Genomic DNA, 25,712 nt, shown 5'->3' with positions numbered 1-25,712 from the left:
TGGAGAAAATGAAAACTGTTGTAGTTGACTTGTTTATGGATGTATTTTGATCAAATTTGGCAAATTTATTTATTTCATCCTATACTATTGACGTTTGGTCAAAAAACACTGTTTACCTTCCCGGTAGCAGCAAACCTAAGCACTCGTTAAATCTAATGTTATTTAAATTGGGAATAAATATTTCTTATTTATGGAAATATTTGAGTAAATATGTAATCAGACAAGTTGAAATTAGTCTGAGGGTTTGCTGCGGCGGGGGTATTAGATGTCTACTTACGGTACAGTATTTTTCACGCTGAATCCAAAAATGCAATCAGTTTATGTCAGAGAGATTCATAAGTGGCCGTAAAACGAAGGTTAAAATTACGAATCTAAGTTTCATTGAGCTATACATTGTAAATTTGGAAGCACGTTTTTTGTGTCTAGTTCATGTACGGTGACACTGGGCGCTAGTGTCGACGAAACTTTGTTTCTATTATTTTAGGGTTAATTTCTTGATTTGTGCTTTACTGTTTGGTTATATAACTAGGGGACAAGTTATTGTTTATGATTAGATCGTATTACTTGGTTAAACGAGGTTTTAAATGGCTGTAACAACGGGAAACAAATTGTAAACAAAACACGACCTCTACATAAACCGTACAGAACTAACAATAAAATTGTCTTCAGCTGTTCCATAAGGATGAGAAATCTACTAAGGGAGTATGTTTTATCTATGGCTATACTGATGGAGATATGGCGTGGTCTGGACGGGTCCGTATGTGGACTGAGTGAGGAGAGCAAACAGCTGTTTATACTCGACTTAATGCGGAAAGAAATCAATTCGTTTTGAAACCAAATAATCAGTTCTTATTTAGGCATGTGAGGAAGGTAGGTCGGGTTTTATGCGGATTCGTGACTGTATTATGTGTTTTGAAGTGAGGTTAGATTAGGAAGGTAAAGGTTAGGTTATAATGAACCTGAAATATTGTTAGCCTATTTCATTGTGTTTCACCCACTATTTCAATTGTGCAAAAACAGCCTGGAAGTTGCATAAATTAATGAGTCATTCATTATAACCTAACCTTTAACTTACCTAATCTAACCTCACTTCAAAGGACTTACTACAGTCACGTATCCGGATAAAGTCCGACCTATCTTCCTCACATAGCTTTTCTGACATAAAATGTGATTTAAAAATTAATATTAAGGTTGGGTTGGGTTAGGTTAGATTATATTATATTATGTAACATCATTTATTAGCTGCTGATACATGAAATTATGCACTGTGGCATGTTTTCACTTTTAGGCACAATGGGATTATGTACTATGGGATTATGGACTATGGCACGTTCATTAACAGACGTTGAGGATTGAAATGAGGACGATCATGTTGGCAGTGGCCTAGCTTATATTACAGATACTTTACGTGAATAAATTCTTTTTTTTTTATAATTTATGTAGATGATTAATATTTTATGTATCGTAGTTGATTTATTGTATTTTCTAAACGGCACCAAAGTCCATTTTCTTTTAAAAATCGAGTTATTGCATATTGTAACTCTGATTTTGCTCTCATAGCGGTGTGTGTGGTTTTGTCTGTCTAGTATCAAATGTATACAACTGACAGCTGTTTCCACTCCACAAACCTTCCACCCCTTTCAGTGTTAGTCGCCACTAGAACTTGGACTCGTCCAAACCACAAATAGGTGAATAACCCAACAAAACTTATTGCATTTTTGGATTCAGCGTGAAAAATACTGTAAGTAGACATCTAAAAATTACACGATATCGCATTGTAGATATATCAAATAACTTAATTAATTACCTTTTTCTTTTAGTATTAGGATGTGTTTTATTTTAAATAACTTTTAAGTTAATCATTGGTGATGGGTTTTTTGATGGGCAAAAATATTTTACTATTTGTCTAAAAATAACGGGTAAACTTAAAATGCTATGTCTCATCTAATAAATGTGCATGCATTAGCAAAATTAACTCTAGTTTATTAAGTTAAATCTAGATATAAAACTAAACATGTTATAGGCTACTTTGTTTTTTTTAAAGATGTAAACTATGCTAAATGTTTATTTGCTAAGATATGCATAGCCTAAATATTTAAGTTGCATTCAAATACATTTGTGGTTTTAACTATCCACAGAAATAGAGTAGGCCTAGGTCTATTTTAGTGTCACAACAATATTTTCAGACATAGGCAGTAATCACGAATACTAGAAAAATACCGGTATGGATCATAAACATAAACAAATGATATTTTTGGCCTGAAAATAAACATTATTTAACATTGCTTAAATGGAACTGCCAAAACATATGTTCAATGCTTTAGTACAGGATTCGGGCCAACAACGTAATTTGTTTATGTTTATGATCCATACAGGTATTTTTCTAGTATTCGTGGCAGTAATCTATAAAGCCCAAAGTACCCACGAACTTTTGAGAAAACTACAAGTCCCACCCCCATAAACCATTAACTTAACATGTTCGTCATGGCGAGAAACCTTGCGCAAAACTATTCATTAGGCCTATTTCATAAATTGCCCTTTAAGGTCATAATTGCTTTCCAAAGGGAACTTTCCATATACCTAATGTTAAAATACCTCAGCTGTACTTATTTGTATGTTGTGCTTTCAATTACTTACCTTATAAAAATCAGGTGTGATTATTTGTTTATATTACTGTATTCTGTTTTGATTATTTCAGCTTTAGACCAGGCCGGGGTTGGGGTTGAGTATGCAATATTATTCGGACGCACTTTCTCTTTTGATTGTTGTTAAGGACACTTTGGACAGTAAGAAAACGCATGTTGCCACAATCGGCGTTGGTCGAGTACCAATATGGCTGCCATCCAATATGGCGGACCCCCTGACTTGACCTTGATCGAGAAAAATGCAAATAACTCCATCGTTTTTCGACCGATTTTGATCATTCTTTTATAGCTGAAAAGAAGAAGAAATTTGCTTTAAGAGTCTCCATTACACTTATAGCGATATCCCGTTTAAAAAAGTGATAAGTTAGATTTTAATAAAGATTTTACGTTTAAAACGGATAAAATATACATTGAGGTAATTATATTTGAGTTTTTACTGACGAAATATGTCCGAACTCAACCTGCAGCTGCTTGGGTAACAAAAACATAATTATCCTTTATCATTTAATAACCAAAATCTAATAATTTGTAATTTAATAATCTATATATTATTAATGTTATTAATTTACAACGAAACACAATTGGAGAAGGTACGTTTTTAAAAAAGAGCAATGCAAGAAAAACTTTATGTAACGATTGGGTAAACAGATTTTTTAGGGTAATTCGACCCTGCTGAGTACAAATCTGCGTGTTGCCAAAGCGAAATTGGAACCGGAAATGCGGTATCCAAGATGGCGGCCAGACCCTGTTTGCCCCATTACTCTTGTTATTTGGCCTAAAATATTGGTTTAAACATCTGAATAGAGGTTTTCTCAGGTGCCAAACACATTGCAATACTCAAAATCTACTTACATCAACTTTTAAGAGCATATGTTCCAAGATGGCGTCCTAAAACTCTCTTCTTAGTTGGCCTAAAATAATAGTTTTAACATCTGCATAGGGGTTTTATCGGATTGCAAACATATTGCAATACTCCAAATTTACTTACATAAACTTTTAGGGGAATATGTTCCAAGATGACACCTAAGATGGCGTCCTAAAACTCTGTTTTCGCATATCTCTATTATTAGTTGGCCCAAAATAATAATTTAACCGTCTGCATAGGGGTTTTATTGGAATGCCGAACACAATACTCAAAACGTAATCACAACCACCCTTGAGGTAATATTTTCCAAGATGGCACACAATATGGCCGCCAAAAAACTCTGTTTCCGTATATCTGCCTTGTTTGTTGGTTTGAAATTATTATTTAAACGTCCATAAAGGCTTTTCTTCTGATGCCAAATGGATTGAAACACTCATTATATACTTCATACGATTGTGTAGGACCTAGGTTCAAAATCAGCTGCCAAAACTTCTGTCCTTGGAAGAGAACAAGAAATATGAGAAAAAGGCCATCTAAGAGAAAATAAATTGTTAATTGCAATATTTAAAAGTAGATATGAACAAATTGAATGAACCATTTAAAAGGGTCAAACATTGTCGAGAACGGTAGCACAGTTTGGTGCAAGTCTTTCGATTCTTCTTGCGCGTTTACATTGTAGATATACACTTGGATAAACAATTACATCCTAGGATATCTGTGGAGGCTTTTGGGACTGACAAGGATCTCACAAGGATGGGATGTACTGGTGTCAGTGAAGCCCCAGCTATATGACTCGGAGCCATCTTCACCGGTCGGACAAGATGAGCATTTTCCAACACGTTCTAATGGAATGTTTTTTAAAATTTTCAGTACAACAAATCATTAAGTTTGTAAAACCATTGAGGATAGTATCTGATAGACGTTTTTGTTACCCAAGCAGCTACAGGTTGAGTTCGGACATATTTCGTCAGTAAAAACTCAAATATAATCACCTCAATGTATATTTAATCCGTTTTAAAAGTAAAATCTATACTAAAATCTAATTTATCACTTTTTTAAACGGGATATCACTATAAGTGTAATGGAGACTCTTAAAGCAAATTTCTTCTTCTTTTCAACTATAAAAGAATTATCAAAATCGGTTGAAAAACGATGGAGTTATTTGCATTTTTCTAGATCAAGGTCAAGTCAGGTGGTCCGCCATATTGGATGGCAGCCATATTGGTACTCGACCAACGCCGATCGTGGCAACATGCGTTTTCTTACTGTCCAAAGTGTCCTTAACAACAATCAAAAGAGAAAGTGCGTCCGAATAATTTTGCATACTCAACCCCAACCAAGGCCTGGTCTATTTAGCTTAACCTGGAATCAATAGTTTTATTATTGTTATTATTATTATATACAATGAACATTGAAATGTTATGTTCTGCTCCACTGACAATTTCAATGCATGTAAATGTCCATGATAATAAATGATTTGATTTGATTAATGTTTATGAAGTGAAACGGGGTGAAGCCCGTGAATAACAGCTAGTTTAAACTAAGGATTAATCTAATACTAGTTGCTACTCTGACAGTTAGTTCGGTAGTGCATCATTACCTACAATTAAAACTAAAAACAATCAGCTATATAATATAATTAGATATTTATTTTAATTTTGCGAATTTCCCCTATTGGGAAAAGCTATGTAGGCCTATATCAATTTAAAGGTACAAAATAGCATACAGTAAATAAATTACAAATCCATTGTAATCTTTACTGAATTACATATAGGCTACTGAATGTAAAACCAGCTGTTAAAACCAAATTAGGACTATATTGCACTGAAACAAATTTTAGCCGGCTTAGAAAAAAAAAAAAAATCAAATTGAACTATAAGTCCAAAAAGAAATTTAACCGCTAATGATTTAATGCTAATGATTAGTAGCTGTTGTGATTGTAAATCTAGACATGTTTATTATTAGTACCGGTACCTATATAACGTAACGAATCAGTCATACTCATTCTGAACGAATAGACTTACCATTGATTAAATTGAAAGACAAATACCGGTAGTGCAAATACATTACCACTACATTGGCCTATGTCATCCTTAAATCCAATTGCTGAATTTCTTTGCAGCTGTTATGACACCAAGAAAACTGAAACCAAAATAAAAATTAAATGCCTTCAACATTCCCTCCTCCAAAAATTATTGTATTTTCTTAAAATGAAGAATCATGAATTTATCATACAGTGGGGGGGGGGGGGGAGGAGGAATCCCTTGTTTTAATAGCCTATAGGATATTAAGAAGAACTTTCAATACAAAAAACTTAAATACACATTTAAAAAAACTAAGTACCCTATGGTAAAATCAACACATTTAACTACAGCGTAGTACAAACACCGCAACACAACATCCTATAGCATTGTGTGATAGGCTACATTAGTTGTGAGTAGCGGCTCGAGGACTTCAGTGACATCACCGGCTCTGCTCGAGGGGCACGGTTAGTCATACATCTAGGGAGTGGCATGTCCACACCTTGAATCACATAAAGTTTTTTATATTTAAGATCAAATAAAAAATGTACGCTAAATTACTCGAAATACTCAATTACGTAAATTACTCAACATTAGTTTTTTTTCTCTGTTCATATTTAGTTTTCAAGGACGAGTCCTTCAACGATGTTGAGATAAGTGTCCGTTAGCCCAATAACTCGAGTAGATGAAAATTTGTACAATGTAAACCAATGTTTATTCTATAGAGTTTTCAAACCAATATGATAGGAACAGGGTTTTATGGGATAAAAATGGGTTTTTCCCATCTTTTACATTCAAAACAGTACTAGGCCATACTTTTGAAATACTTTTGAACCATGTCAAATAATGAAGTTTAATGTTTTAACAACTTTTATTTTTAGAATAATGTTACAAACTGAATTATAAGTACCTAAATACCCCCACCGCAGCAAGTCACAGCCACATGAAGTATTGTTAATGCATGTTTTACATTTTGGCAATAGTAATTTATTTTTTCATGCACAGATTAACTAATTGACTTATTAACATGGTAATTTCTGATTTGTATTTTATTTTGTTTTTAAGCATGTTTGGTGTTTAGGATATGTTTAATTGTGTATTTGTCTTTCAGCTACCTTACTCCCTGGTTGGCCCAGACATGCATTCGCATCATCGCCTCCTACCAGGTCAAGTAGTTAGTAGTGCAAAGTGCTAAATTAGGAAAGTTGTGTGATGACTTTTTCCCAATTTTGTACAAATTCTTAAAAAAATAACGCCTGTGAGACATGTTGCGATTAGATATTTGTATTACAGTAGGCCAACACCTAAAGCGTAGGGCAGTGGTTCTCAAACTATTTTACTCTGTACTGCTACTGATTATCTAACAGTGTGATTTCTGAATTATTTTAAGTGTGATTTTTTAACACGTTGCACTCATCTGTATGAGGTGCCTTGTGAGACTTTGTAGTGAATGTGGTAATTTCATTTGATGATATAATGTTAAAAAGCCTAAGTTGTATATTGCTATCCTTGCGAAGGAAGGGGTCACTATAAAAAAAACCTTTTACCTAAATGCTTTGACACTGGTTGGTGATGTGAAATGGCATGTCGTGTAAGGCCAAAAAGTTTGAGGACCACTGGGAAAAGGTTCTATTGTAAATTCATATATTTGGTGATGTGTTTGTTTAACATTACAGTTATCCCTTTATACTCTGCAGCATGTTTGGTTAACCCATATGCTTGGTTCATGGGTTGTTATCTTCTCAGTTATAGAACCTTAAATCTGACCGACGAGATATTGCCACACACTGATTTGGTTTGGGTCTTTCCACAGTAAGGTATATTTAGCCATTGGGAAGTAAGCCAGATTTGCTCTTAATATATCTTCACTCGTTTCCACAAAGTCGTTTGGAGATTGGGTCATGCATGATGATGAATTCCATTATAACTCATCGCTCCCAGTCTTACCCACTTCTAAGGATTTTAACATAACTTTTAAATTAATGTAATTATCACTCCCAAAAAGTTGTGTATTATATGATTAGGACTGTGTAATTGTTTGGACGACATAAACAGTTAATTTCATCACAGCTTACAATAAAATGTGTTAATTTTTTCTGCAAAGATGCACCTGAACTTACCATATTATAAGACCTATAAGTTATGATTTTTGTAGTTTACTTTGATAAACCTACTAACTAATTATTTATTTTCAGGAAACTTGTATACTGCTTACTTATATAGACTGCTTGCTTACTATACTTAGCTAGAAATATTAATCTTACAAACTTAATCCTTCTTGGAAAATCAATGATTATCCATGATTTCGGGTTTTTTTTTCTTGGTTGAACCACAATTTTATGATTATTTAGGTTTGATTGTGATGCATAAAAAAAAAACAAATCACTTTTCAGATAGATTAGTACACACCGCAAGGATAGGAAAAACTTCCCAAAATATCTCATCAGATACATGGACTTCCAAGCCCTCAATCTGTGATGCAGTCTTATAGTTGGGTGGACCAAGCCTTAAAACTGCATGTCCATTGATTAGGCCTAGGGGGTTAACTGTTCTAGCCTTGCTATAGTGGAATAGATTACAGAATAGGACTGGCCTTTGAAGAGGTAGGGGATGCGACGTTGCCATGTCGTTCTTGGCCGGTGAGCTGACTTTCACCTAGAGCCCGGCACCCTCTATCGTCCCACTTGTAGGGTAGTTCAGTTCAACACTACAAATTAATAATTTATTTGTTCTTGGTGGTATTGGTTAGTATTGTTATATTTTTATATCGTATGGAACACAACATTCATCCCATACATTATTATGGTTTGATTATTTGCTACACAATTGTCTTTAAAATGGCTCAAACAGCTACCAGAAGCAGTTTTTGAAAAATATATAAACATAAAATTAATAAATTTAACAGTAAATTTATATGACCAAACAATTTGTATAGCAGTTCTAAAAATCTTCTAAAATATTGCTCAGCTTATTGTTTGATACATGAAACAAAATTAACATGGAAATGAAGAGGATACAATCTACCATATTAATTATTCATTTGAGATTGGGACACCACCTATGATCGTATTTTAACCCAAATATGAGTGAAGGATGAGTGTAGAATGGAGTGAGATGCCTTTTGTAGCTTTGTTACTGGCCTGTTTCGAATTATAAACACACTTTAAGGCAATTTCTTGACCAAACAAGAGGATATGCTCGAAACACACAGGTCGGCTGTCGGGCAAAGACTAAGCGCGTGGCACAACTTGGCAACAGTGGACAGTTTTCTGAAAGCTTATTGGATACCGCTTGCCCTCACCCCACCCGACCCGAACTGGTTCCGGTCCTATTCTGTAATCTATTCCACTATAGTAAATCAAATGTCATAGTATCTTGATTTTAGACCTGTACAATGTTTAGCATATATAATTATGTCAATGCAGTTTTCAGTTTCTAATGATCTAATGAGTTATGCTTGTATTGATAGATGCAAGTATTCTTATAAGATTCAATTTCAAACATTCAAACATTGGAGTTAAAAGAGTTAATGAACAACTTGTACTGTAGTCTGATTATGTCCATTGGAGACACAACTAGTTATTAGTATAGGCTAAAAATGAATTCTATCAAAGCTTTTAATGTTCAATGACTGAGTTTATTGGAAGAAGATACAGATAGTTCAAATTAGGCTACTTATCTTTACATTTAGTTAGATTGTATATTATGTATGTGCTACATCTGACATAGGCCTATATTTATCTAAAACTATTTCAGGATGGAAATTTGAGTAGATTTGAATTTCTGAGTACTTGACATTAAAATACATTTTTCTGAATTATTACTTTATTTACAGCTTTGCTCGTTGTTGGTATCGAAATATCATCTACCACAAAATGAAGCTGAATTGGCAACAGCCAAGTTTCTCCAAAGCTTTGTCTTGTGTCCTCACAATCCCGACTATGACATTGCTGAGTGGCGTGTTATGCTTTGGTCTCAAGCGCTGAATGAATATTCTTGTAAAGCTGGTAAGTTTGCTTTCCGTTGTAGTATTTCTAACATAAATGTGATCACAAAAATGGTTCTGCTATCACTGCTTGAACAGATATGATTCAACAAAAATTATAAATAATTATTAGATTGTAAAGAGACATGCAATGAGAGTGTCTTTCTGTGAACTTAGCTCAGTTCTTCAAGCTTGGTTCAACCTCCAGAAAAAAATCTCTTTGACTAGGATAACGTTTTAAGAGTTGTTATGTAAAAATAAAATTTCTTAGCTTATTTGACTGACCTTAGACTGCTTGATGTCACTTGTATACAGTAGAACTCTCATATCCGACCACCACGCACCAAGCTCCTGACCTGACCGGATAACAATTTGGATTGATAAACCAACCTATTATAAAAAGGATTTAATAATTAACGTGGTGTTTAAGTATAGTCTCTGATCACTTAGATACTTCATTACCAGTAACCTAGTCTGAATCCTTCATCTGTATAAAAAGCTAATAAGGATCACATACTTTTGAGAAACCTGTAAGCAGCACACCTATCAACTTCATACTTGAATGAAAGGTCTTAATGTGAAACTTCCCTGAAAAATATCAGTCTTTCAATAATTTAAAATATTGAAGACTAGCCGCTATACAGACAATGTTGGTTTCTTGAAAATGCCTTAAAATAGTTGTTTAATCATCCATTTAATTTAGAAATGAAATTCAACTGTACAACTTAACATGATAAATGATAACAGTCCGTTTTTGTTAACTCAAGACTGTGAACACTTATTTAGGCTACCTAAGATGGTGTAAAAGTGTTGCCGATGCACTCATGAAAATATTATATGTAGGTTAGACATATATTCTTTGTTTGAAGTTCATTGTTGGTGATGGTGAGTTAATGTTGTTCAAAGGTTTATTGTAGACATTTTCCATCACGATGGTAAAAACCAATATACAACGTTTCAAGATCTGGAATCTGATCCCGTCCTCAGGTGAAAAAATCTTAACTAACACATTACAACTAACAATACACAAACGCCCAACCTACACTACAAGGGTAGCAGTCAAAAAATATGCACTGTAAAGCAGTAAAGTCATGATAGATTTTAATCCCCCTAAAATTAGGTTAAATATTCTCATTGTCCAAGAAAGTTTTATAAAATATGTTTCTTTAGACTAATGTGTTGGAATGCAATGCATATTTAACTATTCTGCCAATTATTTATTACTTTATTACTACCACATTATTACTTTTGAAACATCACAGATCATTTGACAAAAATAAAATGGAAGCAAGGCAAAGAAATAGATCGATAGCTTCAAGGTCAAGCTATCCGCTTGCATTGACAATCCTCTGCTCCCAGCTGTGCGCTTGCTATGTCACAACAGTTCATGATTGGGTGATTTGATTCTAGTAAGCCATGACAACTTGTTGAATGTGTGTATGAAGAGAAACCCAAGAAAGAAAAGAAGGACAAATACCCCCGCCGCAGCAAACCTGCCGACTAAGCGAATTTCCATTTGTCTTAATTGATTTTCAATTAAATATATTTTAATAACATTAGGTTTAACCAGTACCTAGGTTTGCTGCTACAAGGAAACTAATAAAGTGTGTTTTTTTGTAAAATATTGATAGCTTAGTACAAAATAAATAACTTGATAAAAATACAAAATATATCCATAAACAAGCAAACTACAACATTTGACAATATCTCAATAAGAATAACATTGGAATTTTAAATTTACAATTTTTTTAATTTTCTCCACTACTATTAACCGAACAAAAATACTTTTATATACTAAATTAATTGTTTTTTTATGCTCTTTATAAAGGTCTAAAGAGAAATTGGGAAATTTTGTGTTTTGAGGGTCAAAAGTGAGAAAAACCAATTTTTACCCCATAAAACCCACCGTAAAGCCCCGTTCCCATGGTCCGATCATGCTGGTTAGCGAACTCATTCAAGTTTATCCCGCTTTACACCTTTAAACCAAATTTCATCAAAATCGGACAAAAATTACTCAAGTTATCGCGTTCACGGACGTATATATATATATACATATATAAAAATTTGAACGAATGGTGTTTTTGGCCTCTGGGAACATCAAAATGAAAAAGTAAATCGGTCCCGGGTCTAGGTCTTACCGTGCCACCTACGGTAATAGCTACTTCCCTATAGGGAAATTCGCTAAAAGAAAGAATAAACCATTTTTTTATGTCATTGTTATCTTTATCTTTTTTTACGACTAAAGAATTCCTACTAATCTGTTCTTTACCTGATTTATGCCGTAGTGTCTAGTAATTTTTTTGTTTGAGTAAAAGTTTGAGTAACCTGTGATATTATACGCTACAGTTTTTATTACTGAACCAAGGTTAATGACTTAACATATTATCATGAACTTGCATAATGGCCTACTAATTGTACTGTATTTTGATTATGTAATATGCAAATTATCAAATTGATGGTCATTTATACAGTTTTATGCTTTTTTTGTCATGTTGGGATTATCCGTGGTTTCACTTATCCGTGGTTTCACTTATCCGTGGTCTCCCTCCCCCCTCCCCATGACCCCGATTGAGGTTCTACTGTATTTTTTAAAGCTATTTTTTTAAGCTGCAGGGTAATGGATGGAAGATCTTAAACCTTTGTCGAATGTCCATGACGTATCAGATTTTTATTCTAAATACACCAATCACCATATTGCTTCCTTTACTACAGCATAACGAACTATGGTATGCTTACACAGTTTTACACTATGGGCCTCGAGAGTCTGCAGTTGGCGGCCGCCAATAGCAAGACTAGACTAATGAGACTTTACAACATCACACGTTCACTAATTTTCGACACTAATTAAAATATACTAAACAATATTTTCAAATCAACTGGTACAGGGTGTTCACAGAAAATTTGTCATTAACTTTCATGACTTTCAATGACTATCCATGACCATTTACCATTGATTTCCATGACTCACAAACTTTACTCGAAAATTATAATATAACATGCACACACGAATAATACCACCTGGACAAGTTATTTTGCCGGAAATACTGAAATATGTATTAACAGATAACAACAGAGTACAATAGGTAAGACAATGAACTAATACGGACTCAAAACTCATAAAATAATACAACTGTAATATAAATACCTCGTCACAGCTCTGAAGTTTCTATATATTACAGCTGTTTCGGCATCAAAATGCCATCCTCAGAAACACATACATCCACCTGAATTGGCGTCGTTAAACTGTACACACACACACGAACACGATAAAAACACAATAACACGTAAAACAAGAGACAGGCCTGTCGCGTACATGATTGCTACGAGTACGGAAGCTGGAATCGTACAAGAATCGTAGCAATCATGTACGCGACAGGCCTGTCTCTTGTTTTACGTGTTATTGTGTTTTTATCGTGTTCGTGTGTGTGTGTACAGTTTAACGACGCCAATTCAGGTGGATGTATGTGTATCTGAGGATGGCATTTTGATGCCGAAACAGCTGTAATATACAGAAACTTCAGAGCTGTGACGAGGTATTTATATTATATTAGTCATCAATTCAGCTCAGGGGCTAAACCATGTCTATTAATACAACTGTAATAAATTGAATTGTCGTACATTTGTGAAAAATTCTGAAAAATGCTACAATAGTCTGGGTTAAGGCAGACTAGAGCATTGAATGGTCCCCTAAACTCCTTCCATCATTGGGGATTTCCATGACTTTCCATGACCAAAATTTTTTCCATGACTATCCCTGACTTTCCATAATGTGGACACCCTGTGGTATTATTACATTTGGCAACAACGCACAGTTCTCAATGGCTCCTTCGAAGTCACATGGTAAATAGGCTCCTCCCTCAACTGCAGACTCTCGTGGACCGTACTGTAGTTAATTCTTCCCTATAGGAAAAAAGGTTTATATCATAGGTTGCACAATGACATAAAGGACTATAGTCGGGACCACGTAAGTTTGCAGTAGGTGGCAGCCATTAACAAGACAAGGCTAGTGCGCTTAACACTAATTAAAATATACAGTAGACCCTCTCTAATCCGGCACTGCACCACTCCGGCACTCCAGTGATCCGGCGTCTTTTGACGGGAGGTCTTCCGCGATCGCGAGCAAAATTCTGATTATCTCCCGCGGCGGTGTAGACAACAAAATTCTCTCCTGCGATCATGAAAACGTCATCGTCGTCATGCACGATCGCGGTAAAATCATGAACATATCCCGCGGACGTATATACGTTATCATCGCCTCCCGCGGTCACGGAAACGTCATCGCCTTCATGCGTGATCGCGGCAAAATCATGAACATCTCCCGCTGACGTAAATACGTTATCATCGCCTCCCGCGGTCACGGAAACGTCATCGCCTTCATGCGCGATCGCGGAAAAATCATGAACACCTCCCGTGGTCATGTAGACATTATCGTTGTCTTCCGCAGTCGCGGAAAAAAATTTTATCATCTCCCGTGGCCGTGTAAGCATTATTGTCTACTCCCGCGGTCACGGAAACGTCATCGTAGTCTTGCGCGATCGCGGCAAAATCACGAACATATCCCGCGGACGTATAGACGTTATCATCGTCTCCCACGATAATGGAAAAGTCATGCCCGATGGCGGCAATAGTGGTTTCCGATCGCGCGATCTTCGGAAACGTGTTTTAATTCCATTTTAAGTGTTTTTATTGATAATATTCCAGTAATCCGGCATTTTCACTAATCCGGCAATATCACAGTCCTATATCTGCCGGATTACTGAGAGTCTACTGTACTAAACAATATTTTCAAATCAGCTAGTATTATTAGATTTGGCAACACCGCACGGTTATCATTGGTTCATTCAAAACCAAATGGTAAATAGGCTCCTCCCTCAACTGCAAACTTACGTGACCCCGACTTTAGGAACAATTTGTTTATGGCTCCATAGGAGAAAATAGTTATTTGTGTAACTAGTGGTAAAAGTTGCACTTTGCTGCACACGAGAGCAATGTTTACGTTTATGTTTAGGAATGATCTCGAGTGCAGCAAAGGCCTTTTTCACTCAAGTTACACATTATATTTTTCCTACAGTCACTATAAAGTTACCGCAAGGGGCCCACGCTTGCGTGGGTACGTGGCCTGGGCGACCACGCGGACCCTAGCTCTCCCAGAGGGGAGGTAATTGCCCGGTGTTGGAACCGGCACTTCAGGTAGGCCACAAGCTATGGACGACTGGACAAGCCAGCCTCTTTGGGTTGTACCCAAAGTGAGAGTACCCAGTGACATTCCCTCCATTCAGGGTGGTGGGGTGTTCAGCTCTGCTAGTGTTGATTAAGTTCATAGATCTTTCACCTGCCTGTAGCTTGTGGTTGTGACTGAGTTCTTCGGGCTCGTCCTACCTGTTGTGTTCGACTGACATTTTGTGAGGCATATCCTCGACTTTGGAAGTAGCCTCGTCCTGGGAGGTGAAATACCTAGCCCCCAAAGGGGAGGTAAATGCTCGGTGTTGGTATCGGCATTTTCAAGTAGGCCTCAGACATGGACGACTGGGCATTGGGTCCCAGTGACATTCCTTTATCCAGGATGGAGGGGTGTTTAGCTCTAGGAGAGATGGAAGTGCATCATAATCTCTAACCTACCTGTGTCTGTGGTTCTTTGGGCTTCGGCCTGCTTGTTGTGTGCGACCAGCATTCAGTGTGGCAAATCCTCGACTTTGGAAGTAACCTTTCCTGGAGGTGAAAACGGGCAAGTACCCGTAGCTCACGGGGACACTCAAGGGCAACGTAACTTTCCGCAGTGTGAGGGCAACGGTTTGTAGGCACTTATGCAAACCAATCCCTGTCTCTGAGCACGGACGGTATGGTTATCTTGAGTGTGGGGGGTTCTTCCCGGAACCTGAAAATTGATAACATAAACCTTTTCAAATCAACATTATCAAGATGGCTAATTAGCAAAGACTTTTTTCTATAGACGATTTTTTTAACACAAATAATTACTCTGAACTCTTAACACTATTGGCCACTAGGAGGCAGCCTGCATGACCAAAAATCTTTTTATAAATTTCCTGAATATTTACAAATTGTTTAGTTTTGAAGCATTATTTACTTAAGTTTTGTATAAATTTGTGTAAAGCATTCAATCTTAGAATTTTAAATTTAAATATTTAGGCCTGTATGTACAGTTTATGCAACAAAATGTTCAATGTTTCATAGGATGATGTATAGATTTAAGCATGATGTCACATTTGTGTCCTGACTTCTGACGTTGTCTATTGTAATTTTATGTTGCTGAATGACAATAAAGATTATTATTATTATTATAACCTCAATTGAGTCAAGGGTGTCGCCTCCTCTGGTGGATAGGTTCATCCGGGTGGGTCCCACTTCTATACCTGCCTCCTTTTGGGAAACCCTGATGGCCTGGCAGTGATGTTGGGTCTGACGGGCAAACGAAGTAGATCGGGTGCTGGGTCCGAGCCCGCCAGGGGTATCTGGGGATCTATCGCTCTGGTTATCTCTGGTTTCCCAGCAACTGGGTAAGGCCTCGATCGGGTAGTGGTGTAAATGGGAGGTTGGGGTTCCCCCCGTCAGCGTGCTGACGGTCCCCTTCCTTCTGGCTATTGATGGCGGGCTTGCCTGTCAGGGATTAGATAGGTCCCGAGTGTTACTTGCACTAAATGCGTCGGGGCGCTCTACCATGGACCTCTAGGTCCCGACCTAGTGGAACCCAGGTGGAGTGACGCTTAAACAAGTAGCCGGAAACCCTGGTTAGGATTGAGGGGCAACCCTCTTTCCGAAGGGTCTGCTTCGGCAGCCGGTGAGCCTGATGACCTTAAGTCATCCGCCCATGATGTGCAAAAGGTTGATGCGTAAGCTTCGGCCTACATCATGGGGCCCGGGTAAGTCTCACGACAGGTACCGGGTATGCAGTCAGGGGGCTTCGGCTCTCATGACAAATAATGTAATGTATGTAATGTGTAGTCACTATAAAGCATATAAATAATTAGTCTTTCAAACACTATACAACACGTTTTTAGGTTCAGCTGGCAACACAAATGGTGCCCTAGAGAAAGTAGTACCCGCGGTCCGTATCACTCCGCTATTTTTCCTCGGCAAGAAATGTACTCCTCCGCGTTTTGAGAATATAGTTCCGTATGTTTTTGTAATTTGAAGTGGTTTCCGTGCCTAAAAAAATGCTTTAAAGGTATTTTCTTGTTTATTAAGATCATAGGAATGTTTTAAAAACATTTAAAAGAAAAGTCCAGAAAGTTCAGAAATACCGAAACTATAAACACGAAATGACAGGTTAAATCGTAGTTATAATAGTCAATTAGCTGCTCATAGTATTATTATCTTTAAGTGTTGCCAACCTATTTCCAAGCGTACACGGATTACATGCATAATAGAACCACGCTGTTTTGTGTTGTTTTGTTGGAATCCTGATGTGCGGCAAAGTATACACCGTACGACAAAGTATAAACCGTACGGCAAAGTATAAATATGCAGCAATTAGCAGCTTTCTGTACTATAAACAGTACAGAGAAGCCAACTTTGTCAGGTGACTGTAGGAAAAATTAATTTTGTAGGCTAGTTTAAATTTTGATATACAGTATGTATATTTATGCGTACTAGTGGTCATCATCCAGTGGTCGAAAACTCAAACAAATAGTATATTTCGTACCTAGGGCCGAACATGAGGTTTTACCGGATCGAGACAATCGAGAGCTGCAAAACCATTTCGGTCCGTGGTACGAACGCTATTTTTCACCACACTATATCCTATTACCACTATTCACCACAATAATAAAATGCACACTGATAGTCAACACAACTACAAATTTAAGGTTAGGGCCTATGTGAAGAAATAATTTGAGGAATCAGCAAAATAAAATAAATAGTTGCTAGGCAACGGTGACAATAATACAATATTCTATTGCAATGCTAATGGATACTGATTGTGTATTAATTATGCATTCATGTTTTAAGAAAGAAAGCGGGCAGCTGATAACCTGACGATGACAGCTGGCATGGCCAGCAAAATGTAACTTTCAGCCACCAATTAACGTATGCAAAACAGCTGAAAACATCATAGTGTGGTGAAAAATATGTAATGTACAGGCTTCTCTATTTTCATCCCATGCTGTAAACAAAACATGTGATTGTAATTTCTTCCATTTGTTTTGATTTTCTGTTTATATTGTGTTCTAATTTCATCACCAGTATGGCAACCCATAAGGCCCATGTAATTTTAGCAAATTTCCCATATAGGGAATATTTAGCAAATTTTCCATAAAGGGAATATTTAGCGAATTTCCCATATAGGGAATAAGCTATTACCGTAGTACTCTCATGGTAAGACCTGGGCCTGGGACCGATTATTTTTTTTGTTTTGAGGTCCCTAGAGGCCAAAAACACCATCCATTCGAATTCAGAATTCATATATATATGTGTGTCCGTTAGCAAGATAACTGGAGCAAAAATGAACCGATTTTGATTAAATTTGGTATAAACGTGTTAACCTACATTTATTCGAACGAGTTCGCGAACCAGCATGATCAGACTAGAGCTTAAAAAATCAAATAATTTAGTATATTGAAACGTTGTTATGTGCCTAACGGTTACGGAGAAAGTTCCAAAAAATTGTATACTTAAAATTCCTATGTTGTTCTTATGGAGAATAAGTAAACTGTTGCAGTTTGCTTGTTTATGAACATATTTTGATCAAATTTGGCACATGCATTTATTTATTATTAAACTATTAACATAAAAAAAAACCACTTTTACCCTCCCCGTTGCAGCAAATTTAAGTACTCGTTAAACTAATTATATTTAAATAGGGAATAAATGTGATATTTTTATGGAAACATTTTAGTGTAAATCCAATCAGGCAAATGAAAATTGGCTTAATCTGCAGGTTTGCCGCAGCGGGGGTATTTTTTTAATTTCAAATTAATTTTTTGTGCTTATTTTTTATCCTATTTTAATTTATAGGAGGGGAGATTTTGCACATCTACAGGAAAATATCTTTCTTAGTATGCATAGATTTTCCCTGCGATGCACACGAGCTGAGAAAAAGGGTTTTATGAAACATCCGTAATAATATATAGATATTTGTACTCTATGAGGTTTTAGCTAAAACAACACTTCTTTACGTTCCATACAGAGATAATTTAAGTGCTCGTTAAACTAAATGTTTTTATATTAAATAAATCAGGCATGTTTAATGAAATTTTTTGTAGAAATTTAATTATGCAAATGGAAGCTGGTTTGCTGCGGTGGGGGTATTGACTCACATTACTTGCCTTCAAACCGAACCAAATTATAATTCTTGACCAAACCAGTCAAGTGTTTGAAATACATTTTTTCCTCCATATCGAAAACAACAAACTTGCCTATTAACAACATACCAAAGTGAAGAGTACAAAATACAAGAGTACTACAAAATGAAACACACTCAACCACTGATAGACACAGACTGTCAAAACTACTGTTATGTCTGAGCGAAACCAGCCCGTCCCACACAAATGTAAAGCGTACATAAGAGCCAATTTTCTAAAAACTAGCCATCGGGTGTGGTCCCACATTGGAAGTTTAGGGTCGTCCGGGTGATTTTTCAACCTGGACAGATGTTTATTTCTGTCCAGGCGAGCCCGCACTGATGTGGAACGATCCCATGATTCAATAGTCTAAACAGTTCCGTCTGGTGCGGGGCGGTTCCGCACCGCGCTGGTGTGGAAGAAGGCTTAATTGAAGCATCTGTGTACCTTAACACCACCAGTGCCAATTTACCGAATAGGCACGGGAGGCATGTGCCTAGGACGCAAAGTAATTGGCTTTTTTGGGGGGCGCTAAAAATTTGGAAAATAAAAAATTGGTGGTTGTATTTGCATGCGATCGCAGTAAACTTCTGAAAATCCCTCGCTGCCATGTAGACAAGTAATCGTTTCCCGTGATTGCGGCTAAATTCTGACTGTTTCCCGCGGTCTTGTAGACATTATCGTTTTCCATGATCGCCGGCAATATATGATCATATCCCGCGGTTGAGAGGAGATTGTCATCGTTTGCCGCAAATGAGGCAAAATTCTTATCTTTTGCCGCGGTCGTGTGGATATTATAATCGTCTTGCGCGATAGCGATAAAATACTCATAATCCCTCGCGGTCGTGTGAACCGGCGATTGTGTCAAAATGGTAATTATCACCCGTGGTCTTGTGGAGATCATCATCGTCTTCTGCAAATGAGGCAAAATTCGGATCTTTTCCCGTGGTCGTGTGGGCATTATCAACGTCTTTCGCAATATGTGAAGATCATCATTGCCTTCCCCGATCGCGACAAAATTCTCACTGTTTACCCCGGTCGTGTGGAAAGTTATCGTCTTCCCTGATTGCAGAAACATCCTGATCATCCCTCGCGGCCGTATGTTGACATATCATGATCAGAATATTGCATGAGAGATATCATCATCATCGTCTTGCGATATCTCGGCAAAATCATGATCATGCCCTGTGGCCGTTTATTTACATATTATTGTCTCCCACGGTCACGTATATGACACTGTTGGCATGTGTGATTGCGGTAAATTGAAATATCCAGGTAGAAATAAAAAGGTTCACGCATAATTCTTTGTTAAAAAATCTCATGCATAATTTCCGGATTTCTCGGTCGGTGGACACCCTGTTATATATATTGCAAAGGGGTGCCACTACCAGTTGTGCCTAGGGCGCTGACAGGGTCATAAACGGGCCTGAACACCACTAAATTAACCGCAATGTATAAAATAAATATGTCATAATCAAGTTTAGTAAAATGAGAATACTTTATTTTTTCCCAACATCAAAGCACACAAGAAACACAGATCACAAGAGGCTTGAGATATAACAATAGGATGCTAAACATGTACTTCTGCTTGTTGCAGTCTCAAAAGTCAGTATAACCATATAACCAAACAACATATTGAGTACTGAGTAGTTTGTCCTGCAAACAAAAAGCCATCACAATAGTCCCAAACCTAACAATATTGTAATTATATTACTGTTTCCACACAAACAAATATCTGGAAAATAATCCTTGTTATGGATCATATACATAAACAAACGACGGTACTGAACAAATTCTATGCTAATAACATTAACATAGAACAGTGTTAACATTGGGTTTGACAGTTCCATTTAAGTAATGTTAAATATTGCGTACATTCGGGCGAGTGACATAATTTATTTATGTTTATGATCCATACCGTTCCTGTTCTAAAATTCACGCAGTATTATTTAATATGTTTGATCAGCTGTGTGCAATTGTGGAATCAAAATTCATGTGACAGTTCTGCTTGTTCACATTTTAATCTTGAGTTGCCGGTAACTTTTGATTCTCATCATAGAGATTTACATTACGATACAGTTATGATTCTGCAATACAGTTTCATGAAAAACACAATATATTTTCATTGAAATAAGCAATAAGTTAGGTACATTTGAGATTTGTCTATAGTTTGCATAACTGTGTGTAACTGTTATATTACATTTTAGATTTAGAGACCCACTTTATTCCCACAATATTAAGTGTACCTGCCCCATTGGCAAAGCTACTAGTATTCATAATGTTTTGAACTGTACTGACTGCAAAGGAAATAAGCTCAACTGAGTAGTGGACAAAGTAAAATGTAAACAAGCGTGCAAAATGCAATTGCGTTAAAATACAACTGCGTGTCTTTAAGATGTGGGGTATATATTGGTTAAATTTTTAATTTTGGCTTTCAAGAAGTGGTTGTATAAACCGAGGCCGGATATGAGGGGTTATACTATGTGTACTTTATAAGAGAACTTCTACTGCATAGTTAAACCATTGTCATGTATTGAAACAGGATCTGTCATGAAACAACCACCATATCGTTAAATATAAGTACATAAGACAGCATAAATAGTACTGTTTTTTTACTAGGAAATATTATTGGTTTTCAGAGGATGTATATTTAACATGGATCAAGCTTCGTTATGAATGTCTGGCTCTCTCTGCCGATGTGACAGCGTTGCTGAAGAAGCTAAGACGCAACTACACTCTTGCGTTGATCACCAACGGCACATCAAGTTCTCAGTGGGAGAAGATAAACTGTCTTAAGCTCCGTTCTTACTTTGATTGCTTACTCGTCTCTGGTGACCTTCCCTGGGAGAAACCCAACAAAAATATATTTTTACAGGTAAAATACAACAGTAATCTCACATTCTACATTTTCTATGAGACCATTTTCTACTAAATAGTTACAATTCTATTTTCATTTTATGCGACACTGTGTCTATTTAACTGTCTGGTAGGTGTAGGTAACTGATGCAAATCATGAATCATGCTACTTCATTTAAGTATTGGATTTGTTTAAATGAAGTGTCTTAATATCAAGTAGAAAAGTAAAATTGAATTAATTACAAAATATTGATATGTCCAGGCTTGTGAGATCCTGGGAGTGAGACCCAACAACTGTATCATGGTGGGAGACAAGCTAGAGACTGATGTGCTGGGAGGCAAGGAGGCTCAGCTAGCTGCTACTGTGTGGATCTCAGGACCTGAGAGTCCCCGACCGTTCCATTACCATCCGGACTTCACCTTACCCTCAGTCCTCGACCTACCGAGGATCTTCCCTCTGCGCAAACCCACAGTCCCCGACATTGATGATATCAACAGCAACAGCAGTGATGGCAGCTGATCCATGCTACTGGTTTTCTTTTCTTACTACCATCGAAGTAGGAACAAAGTTGTTGTTCGAGCACTCATGTAAAATTTGAGGTTGTGCAATGTTTTTCCCAAATCTTTTAAATGCAATCTATTACTGAAAAGTACGTAATACCTGAACGGTAATACAATATTTCGACAAAAACTTGATTTGTTGTTTCCTTGTTAAAATTAATGTACAGCTCTGCAATAATTTAGACTTTTAAAAGTGTTGGATATTTCAATTCTATACTTGTACTGAAGGTAGTTCCTCATGTTTTATTTAGATGTATTGAGACATTTTTATTTTTTATGGGCAAGTAATTTAATTTTTGTTTTACCTTACTGTGTATATAAGGTATTTTCTGTCAATATAGCAGTTTGTATTTTTTAGATTGTGAAATATAAATTGTATTTATATATTTATTTAATAAATCTAATATGAAAAAGGTTGTGCTTTTTTATTTAGCCTGTTGAAATATCCTCCGTTTCATGAGATACAACAATATTCTAAGTTGAGTTACTCTTTGTTACAAATTTGATCCTACCAGTTAGTAAAGATGAGTTGGTCTTGGTAATATTGGTATTAAGTATTAAATGTTATAAGCCAACATCGTTCAAAGTGAGATGAAGAATACCTGGATTCCTCATCTAAGTTTTGAGATTAGTTAGGAGGATGCAAGACACAAGATCTAGGTATAAACTAAAGTAATCTGATAAGGGCTCTGTACTGGTTCCTTCTGGCTTAAAAGGCTTTTGTGGGTAGGAGTCCTATAATTTTCCTGTCTGGGTTTGTGCAATTATGCATTTTACCTGCGATAAAATAAGTTGTAGGCTACTAGATATGGTTTATTTCAGATATATGGTGAGTGCACCAATGAATGACCTTTTAAGATTGAGTTTCCACTCGTATACGACATGGGAAAATAGAGAGATACAGATAATGAGGTACAGTGTAAAGAATAGTTCAAACGTCTTGTCCCTCCCTAATGATAACACTTAATGCATTGTGTTCAAAGTGTTGAAAAGAAAAATACAATTCATTCATTACACCAGTAATTAACTTGTTCACTGCTAGCGCATGAAGAGTAATCTCTCGTCACCGCTAGCTTTTTCCAGTAGCACGCGACTAGGGATGGACAAGATTGGATTTTTAGTTTGAGACGAGACGAGATTTTTTATTTCTCAGAAAATTTTGAGACGAGATTGAGAAGGGATTACCCTTCTCATACATAACAGGAAATTCACGTTTGACATTTTAACCTTAAAATACATACTGATTTATGACAGACTGGTTAAATACAAAAAGTATAATAATAGACAAAAATATTTAAAATCTTTTATTAAAACACATTAATAAAAACATCAGTTTAAAATACAAATATTAACTAGGCCTAACTTATAAAAAAATACCCCTGCCGCAGCAATCCTGCAGACTAAGCTAATTTCAACTGTCTCATTACATTTTTACTAAAATATTTCTATAAAAATAAGACATATTTATTCCCTAACATTCGATTTAACGAGTGCTTAGGTTTGCTGCTACGGGGAAGGTAAAAAGTGTTTTTTGACCATACGTCAATAGTATAGGATGAAATAAATAAATTTGCCAAATTTTATCAATGTATATCCATAAACAAGTAAACTACAACCATTTTCATTTTCTCCATAAGAATAACATGGGAATTTTAAATTACAATATTTTTGAATTTTCTCCTTGACCCTTAGGCATATAACAGCGCTCCAATATACTAAATTATTTTTTTTTTAAGCTCTCCAAATCAGGTTAAAAAGAAACTGCAAATTTTTTTGTTTTTAGGGTAAAAAATGGGAAAACCCCATTTTTACCCCATAAATCCCTCGTTCCCATGGTCCGATTATGCTGGATCGCGAACTCGTTCGAATAAACGTAGGTTTACACGTTTGACCAAATTTCATCAAAATCTGATCAATTTTGCTCGAGTTATCGCGCTAACGGACACGCACACATATATATATATATATTTTCATATTATGTTTAGGGCTACTAATATAATAAAAATCAAAAACATATTTAACAAAGTACCCTTTTAGTAATTATTTTAGTCTCCGAAACATGTCTTCATGAAAAATAAAATAATTATTAAAAGGGTACTTTGTTAAATATGTTTTTGATTTTTATTATATATATATATATATATATAAATAAATAAATATATATATATAAATATATGAACGGATGGTGTTTTTGGCCTCTAGGGACCTCAAAATGAAAAATTTATCCCGGGTCCAGGTCTTACGATGAGTACTACGGTAATAGCTTATTCCCTATATGGGAAATTCGCTAATAACTCTTCCGCATAGGAAATATCAGTTAGGCATAAACAACAACAGCATAAACAGCAACATAAACAAAATAAAGTAAATAAAACGTCATTTGGTAAAAAAGGAAGGGGGTTTATTACAGGTGAAACTTTAAAAAAATTTATATCTTATTTAATTAATAGAAAGCAGTATGTATCTGTTGGAGGCAGTCAGTCTGACTTAATATTGTTTGAAGTAGGTGTTCCACAGGGCTCAGTTTTGGGACCTTTCTTGGTTTTAATTTTGATAAATGACCTGCCGAGGAATGTTGATGTAGACACTGTTGTATATGTTGATGATACAGCTTTGATTGCAACACATAGAGATATTCATGAGCTTGATTTAATTACAAATGAAACAATAACATCAGCACTAAATTGGTTTTCTTCAAATAAATTGTTGTGTAATAAGAAATAAAAAAAACACAAAATTCTTTTGAGTCTATCCCCACTTGACAATGAATTAAAACCAGTAAAATTGCAAAAAAATTCCAGATCAAATTATCTAATTTGGAAACTCAGAGATTTTGTTATTGTTAGTAATGAGTACCTTCGGATTACTTATTTTGGTTTTTTTCAATCGCATATTTCTTACGGGATTATACTATGGGGACACTCCCACCACACCCATGAAATTCTTTTATTGCAAAAAAAGTGATACAAACAATCTGTGGGGCTGGCCTTGTGGATAGCTGTCGACTTCTTTTTATATAAACCTTAAAATTATGATTGTAGTAAATTTGTATATTTATCATATACTCCTCTACACTAAAGCTAATCTTCATCAATACACTTGTAGAGAGAGTATACACTCTTACAATACAAGAGGCAAATCCAATCTAGACATCCCTGCCCATAGATTGGCAAAAACAGATAACTGCCATAAAATAAATTGCATACGGTTTTTTAATAAATTAGGTGTGGCAGCAAAACTGGTGCCTTTTAATAGGTTTAAGTCTAAAATGTTTGAGGGGCTCATTAATAGCTACTAGTTAACCGGGAATATTGTCAGCAATAAAAGAAATAATAATTAACAAATACTGTTTATCTTTGTATTTTATTTAGGGGTTGTTTAATTTTTTACATGAAATAGAACTAATAGTTTGCCTGTATAAACTATTTTATGTTAATCAAACCGATATATTATTTTAACCAAATGAATGTTTTATATTAATTC

General features: G+C 35.9%; 1 protein-coding gene across 4 annotated transcripts in view; it reads left to right on the top strand.

Annotated features, from left to right (window-relative positions):
- Positions 1-22,643, top strand: part of LOC128983627 (N-acylneuraminate-9-phosphatase) — a 31,309-nt gene extending 8,666 nt beyond the window's left edge. The window contains exons 2-5 of one of the 4 annotated variants that reach the window (XM_054402988.1): positions 6,643-6,697; positions 9,367-9,538; positions 21,452-21,687; positions 21,931-22,643. In XM_054402988.1, the coding sequence (XP_054258963.1) occupies positions 9,496-9,538; positions 21,452-21,687; positions 21,931-22,188 (537 nt within the window). In that variant the 5' untranslated portion in view covers positions 6,643-6,697; positions 9,367-9,495 and the 3' untranslated portion in view covers positions 22,189-22,643. Of the gene's footprint in view, positions 1-6,642; positions 6,698-9,366; positions 9,539-21,451; positions 21,688-21,930 lie in introns of those variants that run through there. The other 3 variants (XM_054402987.1, XR_008489880.1, XR_008489881.1) reach the window with 3 other exon arrangements.
- Positions 22,644-25,712: the final 3,069 nt, after the last annotated feature.

The sequence above is a fragment of the Macrosteles quadrilineatus genome, unplaced genomic scaffold (assembly GCF_028750875.1).
Source record: "Macrosteles quadrilineatus isolate MER2022 unplaced genomic scaffold, UCM_ALF_1.0 Scaffold_1__1_contigs__length_201487025, whole genome shotgun sequence".
Classification (NCBI taxonomy): domain Eukaryota; kingdom Metazoa; phylum Arthropoda; class Insecta; order Hemiptera; family Cicadellidae; genus Macrosteles; species Macrosteles quadrilineatus.
The sequence above is the reverse complement of the archived record's forward strand: the minus strand, read 5'-3'. Positions and strand labels throughout refer to the sequence as shown.